The sequence below is a fragment of the Alosa pseudoharengus genome, unplaced genomic scaffold, assembly GCF_046254945.1.
Source record: "Alosa pseudoharengus isolate Yale_2024_CS ecotype anadromous, Long Island Sound unplaced genomic scaffold, YU_APseudo_1.1 YU_APseudo_1.1_scf_8, whole genome shotgun sequence".
NCBI classification, from domain to species: Eukaryota; Metazoa; Chordata; class Actinopteri; order Clupeiformes; family Clupeidae; genus Alosa; species Alosa pseudoharengus.
Genome location: NW_027468870.1, coordinates 15,646,977 through 15,661,400, shown reverse-complemented (window position 1 = coordinate 15,661,400; position 14,424 = coordinate 15,646,977). Strand labels below are relative to the sequence as shown.

General features: G+C 40.5%; 3 protein-coding genes across 3 annotated transcripts; all 3 read right to left on the bottom strand.

Annotated features, from left to right (window-relative positions):
* Positions 1–70: 70 nt before the first annotated feature.
* ccdc169 (coiled-coil domain containing 169) lies at positions 71–4,055 on the bottom strand. Its single transcript, XM_076274890.1, has 8 exons — positions 3,982–4,055; positions 3,692–3,774; positions 3,458–3,568; positions 2,613–2,653; positions 2,363–2,461; positions 1,457–1,510; positions 998–1,074; positions 71–173 (listed from the first exon to the last, which is right to left on the bottom strand). The coding sequence occupies exons 1-8, from the start codon at positions 4,053–4,055 to the stop codon at positions 71–73; spliced, it is 642 nt and encodes a 213-aa protein (XP_076131005.1).
* Positions 4,056–4,574: 519 nt separating this feature from the next.
* On the bottom strand, positions 4,575–11,473 carry sparta (spartin a). Its single transcript, XM_076274572.1, has 8 exons — positions 11,380–11,473; positions 9,559–10,395; positions 7,900–8,094; positions 7,513–7,636; positions 6,896–7,090; positions 6,100–6,258; positions 5,761–5,851; positions 4,575–5,023 (listed from the first exon to the last, which is right to left on the bottom strand). Exons 2-8 carry the CDS (start codon positions 10,372–10,374, stop codon positions 4,813–4,815), a joined length of 1,791 nt encoding a protein of 596 aa, XP_076130687.1. The 5' UTR covers positions 10,375–10,395; positions 11,380–11,473; the 3' UTR covers positions 4,575–4,812.
* A 57-nt stretch (positions 11,474–11,530) lies between these two features.
* Positions 11,531–13,894, bottom strand: ccna1 (cyclin A1). Its single transcript, XM_076274889.1, has 8 exons — positions 13,745–13,894; positions 13,453–13,663; positions 13,239–13,357; positions 12,935–13,158; positions 12,642–12,846; positions 12,449–12,562; positions 12,231–12,364; positions 11,531–11,573 (listed from the first exon to the last, which is right to left on the bottom strand). The coding sequence occupies exons 1-8, from the start codon at positions 13,892–13,894 to the stop codon at positions 11,531–11,533; spliced, it is 1,200 nt and encodes a 399-aa protein (XP_076131004.1).
* Positions 13,895–14,424: the final 530 nt, after the last annotated feature.

The window sequence follows — 14,424 nt, the reverse complement described above, 5'->3', positions numbered from 1 at the left end:
AGGATATATGAGGCAAACATTATTGATCCATATCGCCAATGCATTTGAGATTTTCAATGTCCCTGATGACTCAGCGCTTCAGTCGGGGTAATCGGCTCCCATTGGATGCTCCCGTGGCACCCGCTGTCTTCCCTTTTGGGTTGTGCTTCCTGTGGGGCAAATTGTCCAGGCCGCTGTAAACATAAACACAAACAAATAAATATTACCCATGTGTGAAAAAGGAGTCCTCTCCTTTTCCCCTACTATACGACAAACTTTTGAAAAACTGCCTTGTGCCACCTGCAAGGCCTGCAGCTAAACACACTCACCTGCACTCAGTTCCAGGTTTATGGCTGTGTATAGGTTTATGTCTGTATTAAGGTGTTGATTTTAACTGTGTTTGGGATAATGGTACAGACCACCACCACCCCCACATTTCCTATAATGGTTTAGCCCAGACCTAATTGGGTAATTGCCTAGCCTATTTAATGGAAGGCTTATTTCACACAGGGAGACACACAATAGACTGGAGACAATGGAAGACAGAGGGAAGAGCTGGAGATCCAGGGACTCAGGGAAGTTTAGAGTTTAAAATTAAATTCAAGTGAAAGTATGGTCAGAGTTATGCAAGGTCGCCTTGTTTGGACCGGGAGCCTAGAAAGTCTGTGGAATTGTTGCCTAGTTTAATGGCGAGTTCAAATGTTCACTTGAAGATACATACTGAAGATCCCTGGATTTTTATGTCTGGATTCCTGCTGTGTTTCCTCCTGGTTTGTGGACAATAAAATAAATTATATTTTTGTACGGAACTGTCGTCTCCTGCCAATCTCCTTCCCTCAGCACCACCTTATCCAGTGGCGCACCTCCCCAAACGTGGGGTGGTCGCCTCTGTCCCTCACAGCATGGTTGCCTCTGTGTGCAGCACATTACCATAGTTGTTTCACTGATCAGATGGGAGATTAGGAATTATTTGCCGGTATTTGTGTTTCAATGTTTTTGTAAAAAGAAAATACTGCACCTTCTCACAGGTTTTCTGCCATTTTCTCGTGGTTGATGAAGCTGTGTCTTTCTGCTCATGTCCAGAGTTGATGACACCTAAAAGAGCATTATTATGTGATAATTATGATTATGACATGAGTCAGTAGAAAAAGTAGTTTTTTACAATCACCAAATACACATCTAGAGAATAGGCATATCAAATAACCACACCTGGAAAATCTTCACCATTCACTAAATATAAGATGGAAAAGGTATGGATGTAGGTGGATCTGATACATCTCGTCAACACTACTTAGAAACTCCAAACATGCAGGAACAACAATCTCAACCCCCGACCCATATGCAAAACTAGACAACAAATTGGGCACTGTAGCAAAACTGTTTTAATGACCCATCTTACTGCCACCATATGAATAAAATAAGAGAAAACATTTCATAATTAAAGAAGTATTTCATACAAAACTTATTCATGACCAACCTTTGCAATCTCTGCTATATAAGCGCGTCTCTCTTCATTTGTTTTTTGATAAGCCTGGTTAAAACAAGCAAAGTGACTGCATTTTTGCATGATGTTATTACAGCAATGGCATGATGTGTTATTACAGCAACCACCTCATTTTCATTACCAACACAATGCTTGAGACAGAATGCAAAGAATGCAAATCTACTCTTGGATTATTAACCAGTGTTGCCTTTATATCTCGGTTAATCTCCTGTATCCCCTAAAGCTATTTTCATGTTGTTAAAAAAGGCAATGCTGATATATCACATGGTAATGGCTCTCATAAGACAGAGCATTCTCTTTTCGAATGCAAGACATGATTAAGCCTTGCTGTTTCAAAAAAACTGCAATCATGTCTGCAAGGAGTGCTGCTAGGGTAGGAAACAGGGTGTCCCTCTGGTGCTCTTCAATTTGGGGATCCAAATAATAGTTCTGTAATGTAGCAAATATCTAAGGCACTCACAAAGCCTAGGAATACATTTTAGAAGCCTTACATTTCAATTTCAATTCAATTTAATTTGATTTAAACATGCTATGCATGTGAGAAGACACAAAGGGGCTTAGGGCGCTCAGGAGACTTCAGATAATTCCTTGCTCAGGTGCTCTTCTGTGACGGGTGAAGTGAGAATCCAAAGAGAAAAGAGTTTGCAGAGGCACTCTGAGGTTGAAAAAGTATAAAAAGCCTTTCATTTATCATGGCAAGAACTGGTTAAAAGCACATGGGCCTACGTGTTACAGCCATATTGGCCTTCGTATGTTCAACATACAAACATGCAAATATGTTTTTCCAGCATAGTTTTCGAAGGAAAACTCCACCTGAAGGAAATTGTAGTTTTTGTATATGGATGTTAAAAATGAACAGATTCTGATGCATACACAGACCTTGCCTTCCTGCTGAATCCTTGTATGGAGATCCAGAAGCTGACTGTGAAGATTGGACTTCTCAGTGGTAAGGAGTTTGAGGTGGTATTTCAAAGCTTCCTGTGAAAAGTGATCGACAAATCTTAAATAAGTTTGTGTGTGTGTGTGTGTGTGTAACTTACCTCTGACATAGCATGTCAGAAGTAGAGAATCTCGTTCACACTCTCTATGTGTGTGTGTGTGTGTGTGTGTGTGTGTGTGTGTATCTTACCTCTGACATAGCATCATAGGACCTTATTGATGCAAGTCTATCTATAAATAAAGATACCGATATTGAGAATAAGAACATAATCAATGTAAGCTAAATATCAAAGTTAGACAATATGCAACTTATGTAGATGTAGGCTATACTTTCATAATTATAGAGACAACCTTATACCTGTACTAAGCCTACTTTTAATTTTATAAACTGATGTGGTGTTCACACAGACGCTTAGCTATATTTTTTCTTAAAGCAACACCAAAGAACTTTCCCTCTGTCGCACGCACACTATTTGTTTATCCAGCACCGGCTTTGCAATTAACAATGTCCACAGACAAGGTAGAATAATGTTGCATGATTTATGAAAGTACGATGTATTGCGACATCAAACGCAGAGTCAAATGTGTAGTTTCTTATGTCTCATTCCATTGAACTACAGATGCGCTACCCGATCTGGCAAACTTACATAGTGCGGTTATAGCCGATAGAGGGCTGCGAAGCGAATGCAGAAGTGCTGTTCACCCTGTTACAAGTTGATGAACCACTGAAACGATTTTGGAAACATTATTTTAAGGTACAAAAAACTCTTTGGTGTTGCTTTAAGTTCAATTTCAAGTTCAAATTTATTTATATGGCACATCATAAACAATGGTCATACAATGTGTTAGGCCTATATTTCACGCATATAACAGAGGCAGCACTACGAAGACAAAATTGAAACAATAGGCTAAACCAAAAATGCATGAAAATAAAACAAAAATGAAATAAGTAGGCTATTCCCAGTAGCAGCTATTGGAGTTAAAGTTAAACTTTTTGGCGCCTCCCTACGACGTTTACATAAAACAGCTCCTTACCCATGGGGTTACCACGGAGATCCTCTAGTCTCCCGTGCACAAATGCAATTTGCCGCTCTAGCTGCCCGTTGAGGTCCAGCTGGGTCTCATATCTGGTCTTCCATTCGTTTCCTAATGTAAGCAAATGTTATGGGAAAGACATTCCTCTTCAGACGTAGCTCGTGCACTCCTTTTATTATGCAAATGCCTAATAAACAAACACAAAATATGCGATACTGGCAATATCACACACACCTTCACCTTCTACACTGTGGAGTCTATCCTCCAAATCAGCCATGGTGTTCCTGAGATCTGAGACCGATTCCTCCAACAACTCCCTCCGAAAGGAAAGGACACGAAATAATTGTAAATAAAGTTCACATTTTCAAAGTTATAGAAATATAAAAGTTTAAACAAAGGATTGCACTGAGGATGTGTAACAGCAGACCGACTGAAATAAATTCCCAGGGCCTAATATAATTTTCTCTTTTTTTCTAAGCGTCTAAATGTGACACATGGTGCCCAATATTACATTGTTTACTTACTTCATTTCCATCTCCTGATCAAGCTCTGCTTGCAAGCGAGCCAAGTCAAACTTCCCTAAATCTGGGTCTTCCATTTCAGAGGACCTACGAAAACTTTGTTGAGTTGTGTCTCCGTCTCCATTGGCGACATTCATATCCGGTAAGCGTCTTCCTGACGACTGGCGGGCAGCGCATGCAAGTCCCTTCACCACTTGCTGTATGCTACATTTGCAGCAAACACATAATACCTTTATAGGACCTTTTACACAGGGTCCTTGCCCTGCTATTCCTAAATAAAAATTCCAGAGCCTTTACGAACAGATTGTTTTTCTGAAATAAACTACCTCTAATTTTGTAATTTAGTTGGAAATTTGTCCCTTGACCTTGATGATTTGCACATTGACTTTTTCTGTTTTTGTTTTTTTTGTTTATCCCAAATTTCTTTCACCCATACCTTTCCAGGTCTGAAAAACTAGTAATTCCTAATTCTATATTTCAGACCAGTGCAAGCACCATAGGGACATCTACTTGCTGTTTTCAGATATGAGGACATGATGGACACTTCTTGTTTTACATATCTTTATTGTATTAAAAACGAACAAATCCCAGTGGAGTGAAGTGATACAAATGTTCAGATATTGTTTATTAGTTTAGCAGCGAAATGTACAGATAAATTAGGCTATGCATAAAGTAAAAATTAATTTCAATGCAGGCTTAGTACTCTTGGGGTTGTTTGAGTCGACCGAAATTAGGAGTGTCAATAATGTAATGTCAAAGACATAAACACAGAATTCCCAAATGTCCACAGAAAATCGATGATTGTTGAGTATGTGCATTACAGTGGGTAGCCTATTATTTTCCCTGACTATTTGCCTTATTATATTCATCCTCCGTTTGCTTCTCACCAACTTCCTCCTTCTTTACCACGGCCTTTGCTGTCTGCTTTCCAGTAGTTTTCAGTGCAGCCTTGATACCAATGTTGTCAATGTTGTATGCAGCGATGCCCAAGTTGACAACAGACTTGACAGTGGTGTCTGCTGCCTTTCCTGCATCATCCCCATACCTTTTATGGACAGTGGAAGAGTTAGAGGGATGTCTACAGATGCAGCGCAAGTGCAAATGTGACTTGTTTAGCGGAGAGCCGTTGGCATTAACTGGTTGTGTAGGGCATCAGAGATCACTTTTATTTTATTTTAAGGCGCTATCTAGATCCCTCTATCAATCAGTCTTTTTTTTCCCGAGATGGTAATCCTCTGAAAAGTTCTAGATAGCACCTTAATGGGTGAAACAAAGTTAGTGTAAAAGACGACAGCTCCGTAAAAACAATTTGCATCTCAAAGCCTATTTTACGCAGAGATTAAAACATTACTGACAAGGAAGAAATGAATGCACACAGAGATCAATATCCCATTGCAAATTTTTAATAGTAAATATAAGGCCACCTTTATATACCATTATTCCCAAAGTAAGGCACTGAAGATACCGAGAAAGTCAGACAAAATTAGTAGAACTGCAAATCAATATTCAGTCAAAATGTCTTCACTAGTCTATTCAGGTCTGTTACATGTTCTTAGGACGATCCCAGATGAGTTCTAGACCTCTAAATCTGAAAACAGAGCAGACAGAAAGAACCCAGTAAAGACAGAAAACATCCCCATATCACCAAGCAACCAGAAGTACAGCGAGAGAGAGCAGTGATTTATTAGACCCCCAAGAATGACAGGTGTAAGTCGGAGCCCGACGGATGCAGTTAGTGAAATACTTATAATGTGCAAATGGGTAATGATTAAAAATACTTACTTGTGTCTGACAGTTTGGACAGTCTCTGAAGCTAGACTTTTCCCAATGTTTTTTGCTGCTGTCTCCATACTCGTCCACACAGTTGAAAGTCCTTAAATGGAGCAAGAAAGTATATCTATAATAAGACACTTTCGTTGATTTGTTCTGTCTTCATTTGTTTCCATGCGAATAGGTCCGAAAGGTTTTTGTAAACCATTCCCATCCTTGTTGTTTATGGAAAACAGTCATTATTTGTATTAATCTGTTCCAAAACTATGATAATGGTTGTGTCCAACTTATATAAATAAGTGGTCTATTTTTAAAAAAATGCCAGCTCATGAAAAACAGGGCTCAAACTACCTTGTAAGCTACTTGAGGCAACCATTAGTGCTCCGTCTATATTTGAGTGGCCATCTTTGTTCTTCTTCAGTGATTCTGGAATCAGCTTACTGCCATGCTTCTTCACATGTGGTGCCAACTCCTTCCCAACCTTATCAGCCACAGTAGCTATACTATCCACTATAACAGAGGAATGGAACATCTCATTGAACAGCATACATAAACAAATCATAATCATGTTTTATTACATTCATCTGACAATGCCTGTTAGGAAGGTAGCATTGACACCACCATCTATGTCAGGGGTTCCCAAACTTTTCCACGACAAGGCCCCCCAAATACCACAAGGTTCTGGCCAAATACAATGTTCTTGATGTGTTATTAAACCCATCGACAATACTACGGCAAATTTAAAAATACATAAAGCTAATCCTAATAATTATTTTAGCCACAAGCACTTCGTGATGGAGCATACAGTGTGTAAAAATTGCATTTTGGGGCTTTCTGCTATATGAGAGCTATCACTCTACTATTGATGGAAAATATAATGTTCAGATATGCGACAAATTATTATAATGGCATTGTATAAACAACCCTCATAGTAATAGGTATATTTAGATTTTTTCAAATGTATTTATTTGTTGCTTTTATTTTTCCTTCCAACTTGCTGAGGCCCCCCTGGCACCCCTTCGCGGCCCCGGCCCCCACTTTGAAAACCACTGATCTATGTTATTCTTCAACATTTTTTTTTCCACTGAGTGAAAATCAATCTATTTTTTGGCACACCAATTGACAGCCATGGGAATAAGAGCCTCACCAATAAACTGGCTGACTTTGACAGCTCCGCCAGTGGCCTCCTTAGTAGCGTTGAGGCCCTTGCTGACTTTGGGGCTGACCTCAGCAGGTACCTCCCGTGGGGTCATGTGGTCGCGCAGCGAGGATGCTCCTTTCTGGATCGCCTTCCCGGCATAGTTTCCTCCCTTCACCAGCCCACGGCTCAGCCAAGATGCCCCTGTAGGGACATATTGTGGAACTGTGTTAGCACTGTGGCTATCTACACTCTCCTCTACAAGACAATGCTGCCACCTGTTGGGCAAATGTATTACTTTGGGAATGTATGTAAACAAAAGCATATCCTTGAAATATTTCATGAAGCAGATAAAAGTATTAAAATATATGTAATGTTCATTTGGCTAATTCAAATTAATTTCTACCATTCATAGTCATAGTAGCAGAAGCTAGGCCCAATGCTAACACTGATCATAATTGTAAATATGCTCAATGTTAGGATTGGCAGTGGCTTATGGCTCTTATACAGAATCTGCTATAATCAGGATAGTGAGAATCATAATTCAAACAATATTATAATTATTGAAGGTGTACTATGTTGGCAGTCATCCTTGAGCTGCTCATGTAAACTAAGAAGGCACAGACCTGCAAGAATGTTCTGAGCCAACTTATCACTCCACTCAGGTAGAGTCTTCCCCTCTGCGGCATGTCCTATGGGAATCTTCTCACCCAGGTCAATGGCCTCCACAGCAGCATTCTCATCTGCAGTCTGCATAAGGGGTCATGAAAAGGGGAAAAAGGCAATTTTTCGTTGATGTGGAGTTTAGTAGAATATACTAAAAATAATAAATAAATAAATGCACAAAAGTAATAGCCCTTATTAGTTACAATACATTGGTAATTATCTAATAAATACAATAATGCCAAAAACAACAGCCTACAAAGCCATTGCATGAACATTAACCAAAGTCTGTTCAAGTGAACACTTTTTTGAAACAACTTCAACCATGCACATAATGTGTTTTCTCCTACCTGAACCCTGAGAAGAGTAAGCTGGGACAAATGTTGGTGAAAGCGAGCTCGATCTGATGCAGGCAGCCCAGATGAGAGCACCACGCCCACATAGGAACCAGGTGTGCTGGCGGTGGTGTCGGGGAATGTGAACACGCCTGTGTTACTCAGCAGGACAGGCAAGTCGGAGTACAGTGGGTAGAGCCAATTGCATACCTGTCATCACAACAGTGATACGTGTAAAAACAATCACCCATACCTACAAACACTACAACATTATCTATGTTTGTTTCTATTTCTGTCTGTTTGTTGTTGGGTGTTAACTTTACATCTCTGAATGTATTTCATTGTCTGTGACTCATTAAGCAAAAAATATACTCGATTGAGATATAATTTAATTATGTTACTAGAAAAGGGCACTGACCATATGTATTTAAGCCCTGACTAATAACCATTGTACTTAATGTAACAGTGATATAAGATCCACTTTTAACAAATTATGGTTGATGGGTTAACAGTATAGAAAGCAGATAAAATGTGAAATGCAGATAGACATGGTTGGTTCTAGTCGGATACGCAACATTGCACTACAAAACCCAAAGAGGCACGCATGTGGACATTTTGCCTGGTTTGGCACGGCTCAGCAGCGCAGCAAATGGCAACTATTTCATTGTTCCAGGGGACAACAATGAGACAAAGGCGGTCAGACTGTAGACGTGTGCTGTGTTCCACAAGCACATGGCCAGGATCAGGCAGCTGGACTGTGACTGCAGTTGAGAGCTGGCCTTCACATGTGGAACCGTGCCAACAATGCCGAGCACAATCTGCCAAATTGACAAAGTGTGATCCCCATGCTACAAAATGCTGTGCATACCAACTCATGAAAAGCCTAATTCAATGGCATGTCAAAAGATGATCTCTCTAACATCAGGTTAAATACGGTTCTGGGAAGGCTTGAAAACAATGTTGCGTTGGCAGGAAGTTTCCTCATTCCAATTATGTCTAAATCAAGTGTCAGACACTTCAAATTCCACATAACTGTGAGAATCTCTCAGTTCTCAGACGCTCAGTGAGGCTGTCAATTCAAGCAGATCATTTTAATGATCAAAAAATAATTTCCAGTCACTTGAAGACACTAGGAATTGATGACAATTTTGTCAACCATATTTTTGTAAAAGCTCCTGTGAAGTATTTGTCCATTTTTTCCAAGAGACAGTCACAGATTTTCTAAAGTGGCCTCGTACTGAAAAATGCAGCTCACATGGGTATCTGTTTTTTTGGCCTTTTGAGAGGCAGAGAGCCTAATGTCTGAGCGTTGGCCTCTCATTTAGTAATGCAATTACAGGGTTGGCCCAGCCTCTATGACAACTCCTCACAGTGGCCCAACTAAACAGTCCAATGTGAAAAAACTTGGACAATGACATTGTATAAGTCAGATTTCATGGGATCACTGTTTAAGAGTGCCATTAAAGAAATGGAAAAACTCAGAACAGCCAACATGGCCATAAAATGTTATGCAACTCCAAACATATAAAGGTCAAAGAGTGTGATGCATAGCAACAATATGCACAATATAATCACCAGTATTACACAACACTATTTCTATTACTACTATGAAATACTGACTCAGTTATCTAAACTAGTTTAGAATCAGTTCAGGTGAGATGAGTATTTGTTTACCTGTAAGTATGCAGGGGGGTGGCCCAGAGAGGGGTCTGTATGCTGGTTCCTGGTACATACAATTATGCGCAAAAAACCCGGATAGGAAGGCGCACTGACTTGGCCATCTGCTGCAACAAAGAAAATTTGTACTCCCTGGGCCAAGTAAAAGAGCTCCTCGCCGTTGATCTCTTGACTCTGCGTGACTTGTGGTCTGTCCACTAGCTCCCAGTCATCCTGTGCAGACATCACCTCCTTGTCTGTGCCATGGGAGAGGGAGAGGTGACCATCAGAGGGTTGGGGAGTGTAGGCAGGGGGCTGATCTCCAGGTACCCCCAGCGCCATCACAGGAGAGACGGGCAAAGAAGAAACTTCACCTGCACCCAGCAGGTTGTCTGACAGGACTGCTCCCAGAGATGCCGGCTCCTCTATCCGAGGCAGGTTTGGATACAGGCTCCGGACAGGGACTGCTGTTGCACTGCGCGTGGAGTCTGTCTGTAAGATAGGCAAGGCTGGGTAAAGGTGCTGGGTTTGGGCTCCGGCATTCTCCTGTGTGGGTGTCGTCTCTAATATGGCCAAGCGTGTTGTGATGGTGCTCAGAGTCTCATTCATCTTCAGCTGCATCTGCCTCGCTGACTCCCAGGCAGCACCAACACATGTCTCTCCATGGGTGGAGACTTCAAGCCCTTGAAGGAGGTGCTGGCGGCCCAGCCTATAGAACATCAACGCAGTGGTCTTGCGTCCTGCCTCATCCTCTGAGAGTCCTGTGTTGAGGCAGTCGAAAGCCCTCTGATAATGCGTGTTTATAACCTGCAGGTTAACCTCAGCTGTGTCCATGACAATGAAGATTCAAGTTATCTATTGAAAGAGTTAAGAAACTTGATTATTAATCTGACTTGACATACCATAGAATAGACCACAAGGCCTATACTCGATGTAGCTGGTTCTACCGGTTTGACCGAAACACCAGGCTCTCACATTCCAGACTAAACCACAATAGCACATTAACACAAGTAGCCTATAGCCAGGGGTTCCCAAACTTTTCCACAACAGGGTCCCCCAAATACCACTAGGTTCTGGCCAAGGACCCCCTTGATGTGTTATTAAACCCATCGACAATACTACAGCAAATGTAAAAATACATTAAGCTAATCCTAATAATTACTTTAGCCACAAGCACTTCGCGATGGAGCATATAGTGTGTAAAAATTGCATTTGGGGCTTTCTGCTATATAAGAGCTATCACTTTACTATTATTCCCAGTCATTATCATGGAAAATATAATGTCCAGATATGCGACACATTATTATAATGACATTATATTACTATGAGTGTTATACAGTGTATTTATTGGTTTCTTTTATTTTTCCTTCCAACTTGGAGGCCCCCCTGGCACCCCCTCGCGGCCCCCGGCTCCCACTTTGAAAACCACTGGCCTAGCCTAACATACTTAGTCATGATTATAGAAACGGACACATTAAAAATATACAATAAATTCGCTTCTCCATCGCCATAATAGACAAAGCCTATCAACATTATTGGACATTACGTTAAAGACCAAATTACAGGTTTTTGATGGTCTTTCGTTTTGTAAACACGACCCACGTCAAGTTGTAGCCTATTTCATCAGTTCCATCAGACATGATTTATACGTATATGTACTGTAGATAACATAGGCCTACACGTTTTTATAAAATTATTTCCGAGGGTTGTGCCTAGTGCGAATTTCCATTACGATACTGAACTCATTTCTCAAATACAACTGATTGATCTCAGAGAAAATATTCTGAAAGTGTAAACGTGTCGGTTAGAAGTGCAAACTAATGCACGCAGTAGTCTTACCGCATTTATTGAAAAGTTTATCCCTGGTCGCATACTGTGAACTTGGCTACCGCTGGGCAGCACGATTTCCAATTTGCGTTCACTGGAACCTCCCTGTCGCCCATCATTCACAGTAAAACTATGGCAACCTCGAAGGGAAAAATACAGACGCTCACATGTTGAGGGGCGGAAAAAACAAAGACATTTCTTTGTATCTGATCAAAACGAGTAGTAGGCCTACTATAAATTTCTTCAGCAATTCTGACTCCAATACAAAGGTATGCATGTGATGTGAAATATCCATTGAGATGTACAGAATAATTTTAAAACTCATCAGGAGGAACAGGCAAAACATTATGAGGCAGTTTACTTCATTTATTTCACATAATGAAGTTTCACATTTCCATGATTGTAAAAGTAAAGCTGTACAACTTGAAAGTGAAAACAATGTGACTAGACTACCACTTGTTTACATAAAAAAAGTCAATACAGACACAGAAAAGGATAAATGCAGCGAGGGGGAGGGGGGGGGGGGGGCGGCTTTACACATCACAGAATACAAGTTAAGCCTACTTTCTTTAAAATTACGTGATGGCTACCTTCTGGATCTGCCTAAAAAGTTAAGAAATAAAATTAAAACCATTTACAGACTTAAAAGTTCATTAAAATATATACATTGACCACTTTATCACCAGTCGTCATTAAAAATAAGAGCTGAGTTTGGATGCCTTTGAGGACCGACATGTTACTGGAATGGCAGGCAATCCAGTGGAGTGATGAGTGAAACGGCACCATTCCTGAAAAAAATAAAATTATGTGGACAAATTCTTGGTCACGGGTGACTCAAAGGAGAGCAATTTCAAACAGCATACCTGAGGGTCTTGTACTTCTCTCCAATTGCCTGCTGTGGCCGGTTTGCAGCACTCTGATGGAGTTTATGGAGATCTCTTAAGCAAGGGGCAATTTCAGTCAATGTGTACCCAGTGAACGAATGCAGAGGATCAGGCTGCCAGATAAGAAACAACAATTAACAAGCATTACAGCTAATAAATATTTCTAAATAAAGCAAATTAGTCCCTGCAAATCCTACCCAGAAGGTTCTGTTGAGTGTATAATTAGCAAGACAGTAAGAAGCAGCTGCAACTTTAGAAGGAACATGTTGTAGAAATGGATCAACTTCCAGCAAGCTCAGCTCTGCAAGAAACTGGAAGAGGGTACAATTGAAAACAGGTTTAAGGGCATACCCAAGCCAATACTAGAATTAACAGGGTGCCATGACATACCAGGGCAAGGTGTGCAGTCTTGGTACCGAGAGGTTCAAAAGTAATATACAGCATCAAAAACTGATGTGTTGTTGGCACGGTCAGGTCAAAACCAAGGACTTTCAAAAGAAGATGCTCCATTCGGAGCAGCTGCTTCTTTGAATAGGTGTCATCCGTGATGTAAACAAACTCATCCACTTCTGGTGGATACACCTCCTCATATTTTCTGGAGGGAAAAGAAGCACATTCTATTCAAGAATCAAGAAACAAGACCACTCCCATGGACCCCCATCCAATTCTTAAAGAGTACATACGCAGCTAGTAGAATTGCTGCAGTTCCAACAAGTTGCAGCTTCCCTCTTAGAACAGACATGCTGGAAAGGAATCGATCCATGTAGTTGACAGCCAAGAAGATGGTCTCCGCATTCAATTTGTACTCCTCACCAACTTCAACCAACCAGTCCACCAAAATGATACGCATCCAATTTGTAATATCTGGCTGCTTACTCATGTAACCAGGCTTTGGTCTGAATTTCAACTGGGAAAGAGAAGCAAAAAGCAACCAATCAAATTGTCCTCTATGCATTATTATTTGAGGACATTACAAGAGATACAGACCTCATTCTGTCGCAAATGATGATGAATTTCTTCAGCATATTCAGCAACTGCATGAGCTTCTTGTGAGGACAATGGCTCATATTCTATTAGGTCTTGCATAGAGGTCTCCATGCATGACCCTGCACCAATAATGTGAAATAAAATGAAAGTAGTGGTTATAACAAATGAGGTAATTAAATTAACATAATTTGTTACCATAAAATAACCATTTTACCTCCACTCTGGTCCAAGACCAACTGGAAGTCTTCATGCTGCAAGGCAACATCCTCATACAACGTTCTCTCAGAACCAGCTGAACCCGTGGATGTGAGAACAATCTCACTTGGATCGTCCAGGTCTACGTCATAGCTGAAGTTAGACATGGATGCTTGGGTAATAATTCCATAGCTAGAATCCTCATCCAAGGGTTTGGGTTTTGGGGCTCCCTTCAGTATGGGAAGATTACACCGTTAATATCAAGTTCACAATTAAACAAAAGACGCAGCAATTGAAACAAAATAGAATACCAGAGAAAAGGCTCTCTTCTGCTGCTCATTTTCACTCAGAACCCCAAGCACAGTTCTCTGCTTCGTTCTCGGCATTCGTGAGCCATCCATTTCTCTTGCACCAAGGGCGTTTTCTTGGCTTCCAAGAGTAGCATGGCTAGTGAAATTCATGGCCTGAAAAGCAGAACATAAATCAGTGTTGTTAATTAAAATCCAACATATTGCCAAAGTTAAAAGGTGCAACATTTGGCCCAAAAAATTCACAGAATTTAACTGTACTGCCATACTCCATTTTAAAAAAAAATTTCTTGCATTTGGAGCACACTATAGGTCAAATACTCTTTTCCTCAGTGGTTCCTTGTTGGTGGAATGAGTTGCCCAGTGCTCTCCATTCCTGTGATAGTTTTGAGTCTTTCAAGAGGGGTCTAAAGGCATAGATCTGTTCAGCATGCACTCAGTTGATTTAGCGTTTCTTACGAGTTATGGTTTGTATAGTATTTGTTTATTTTCACATAGGCCATTGATTGCATTGGCATTATTATTCTCCTTAATTTCTTAAAATTCCCCTGGGGATCAATAAAGTATCTATCTATCTATATGTAATCTTAGCAACTTTTTTAAAGCTGTTCACTGTTAATTTAACTATTGTAGGCCTATTGTTTTATTTGTAAGTCGCTTTGGAAAAAGGCGTCTGCCATAAT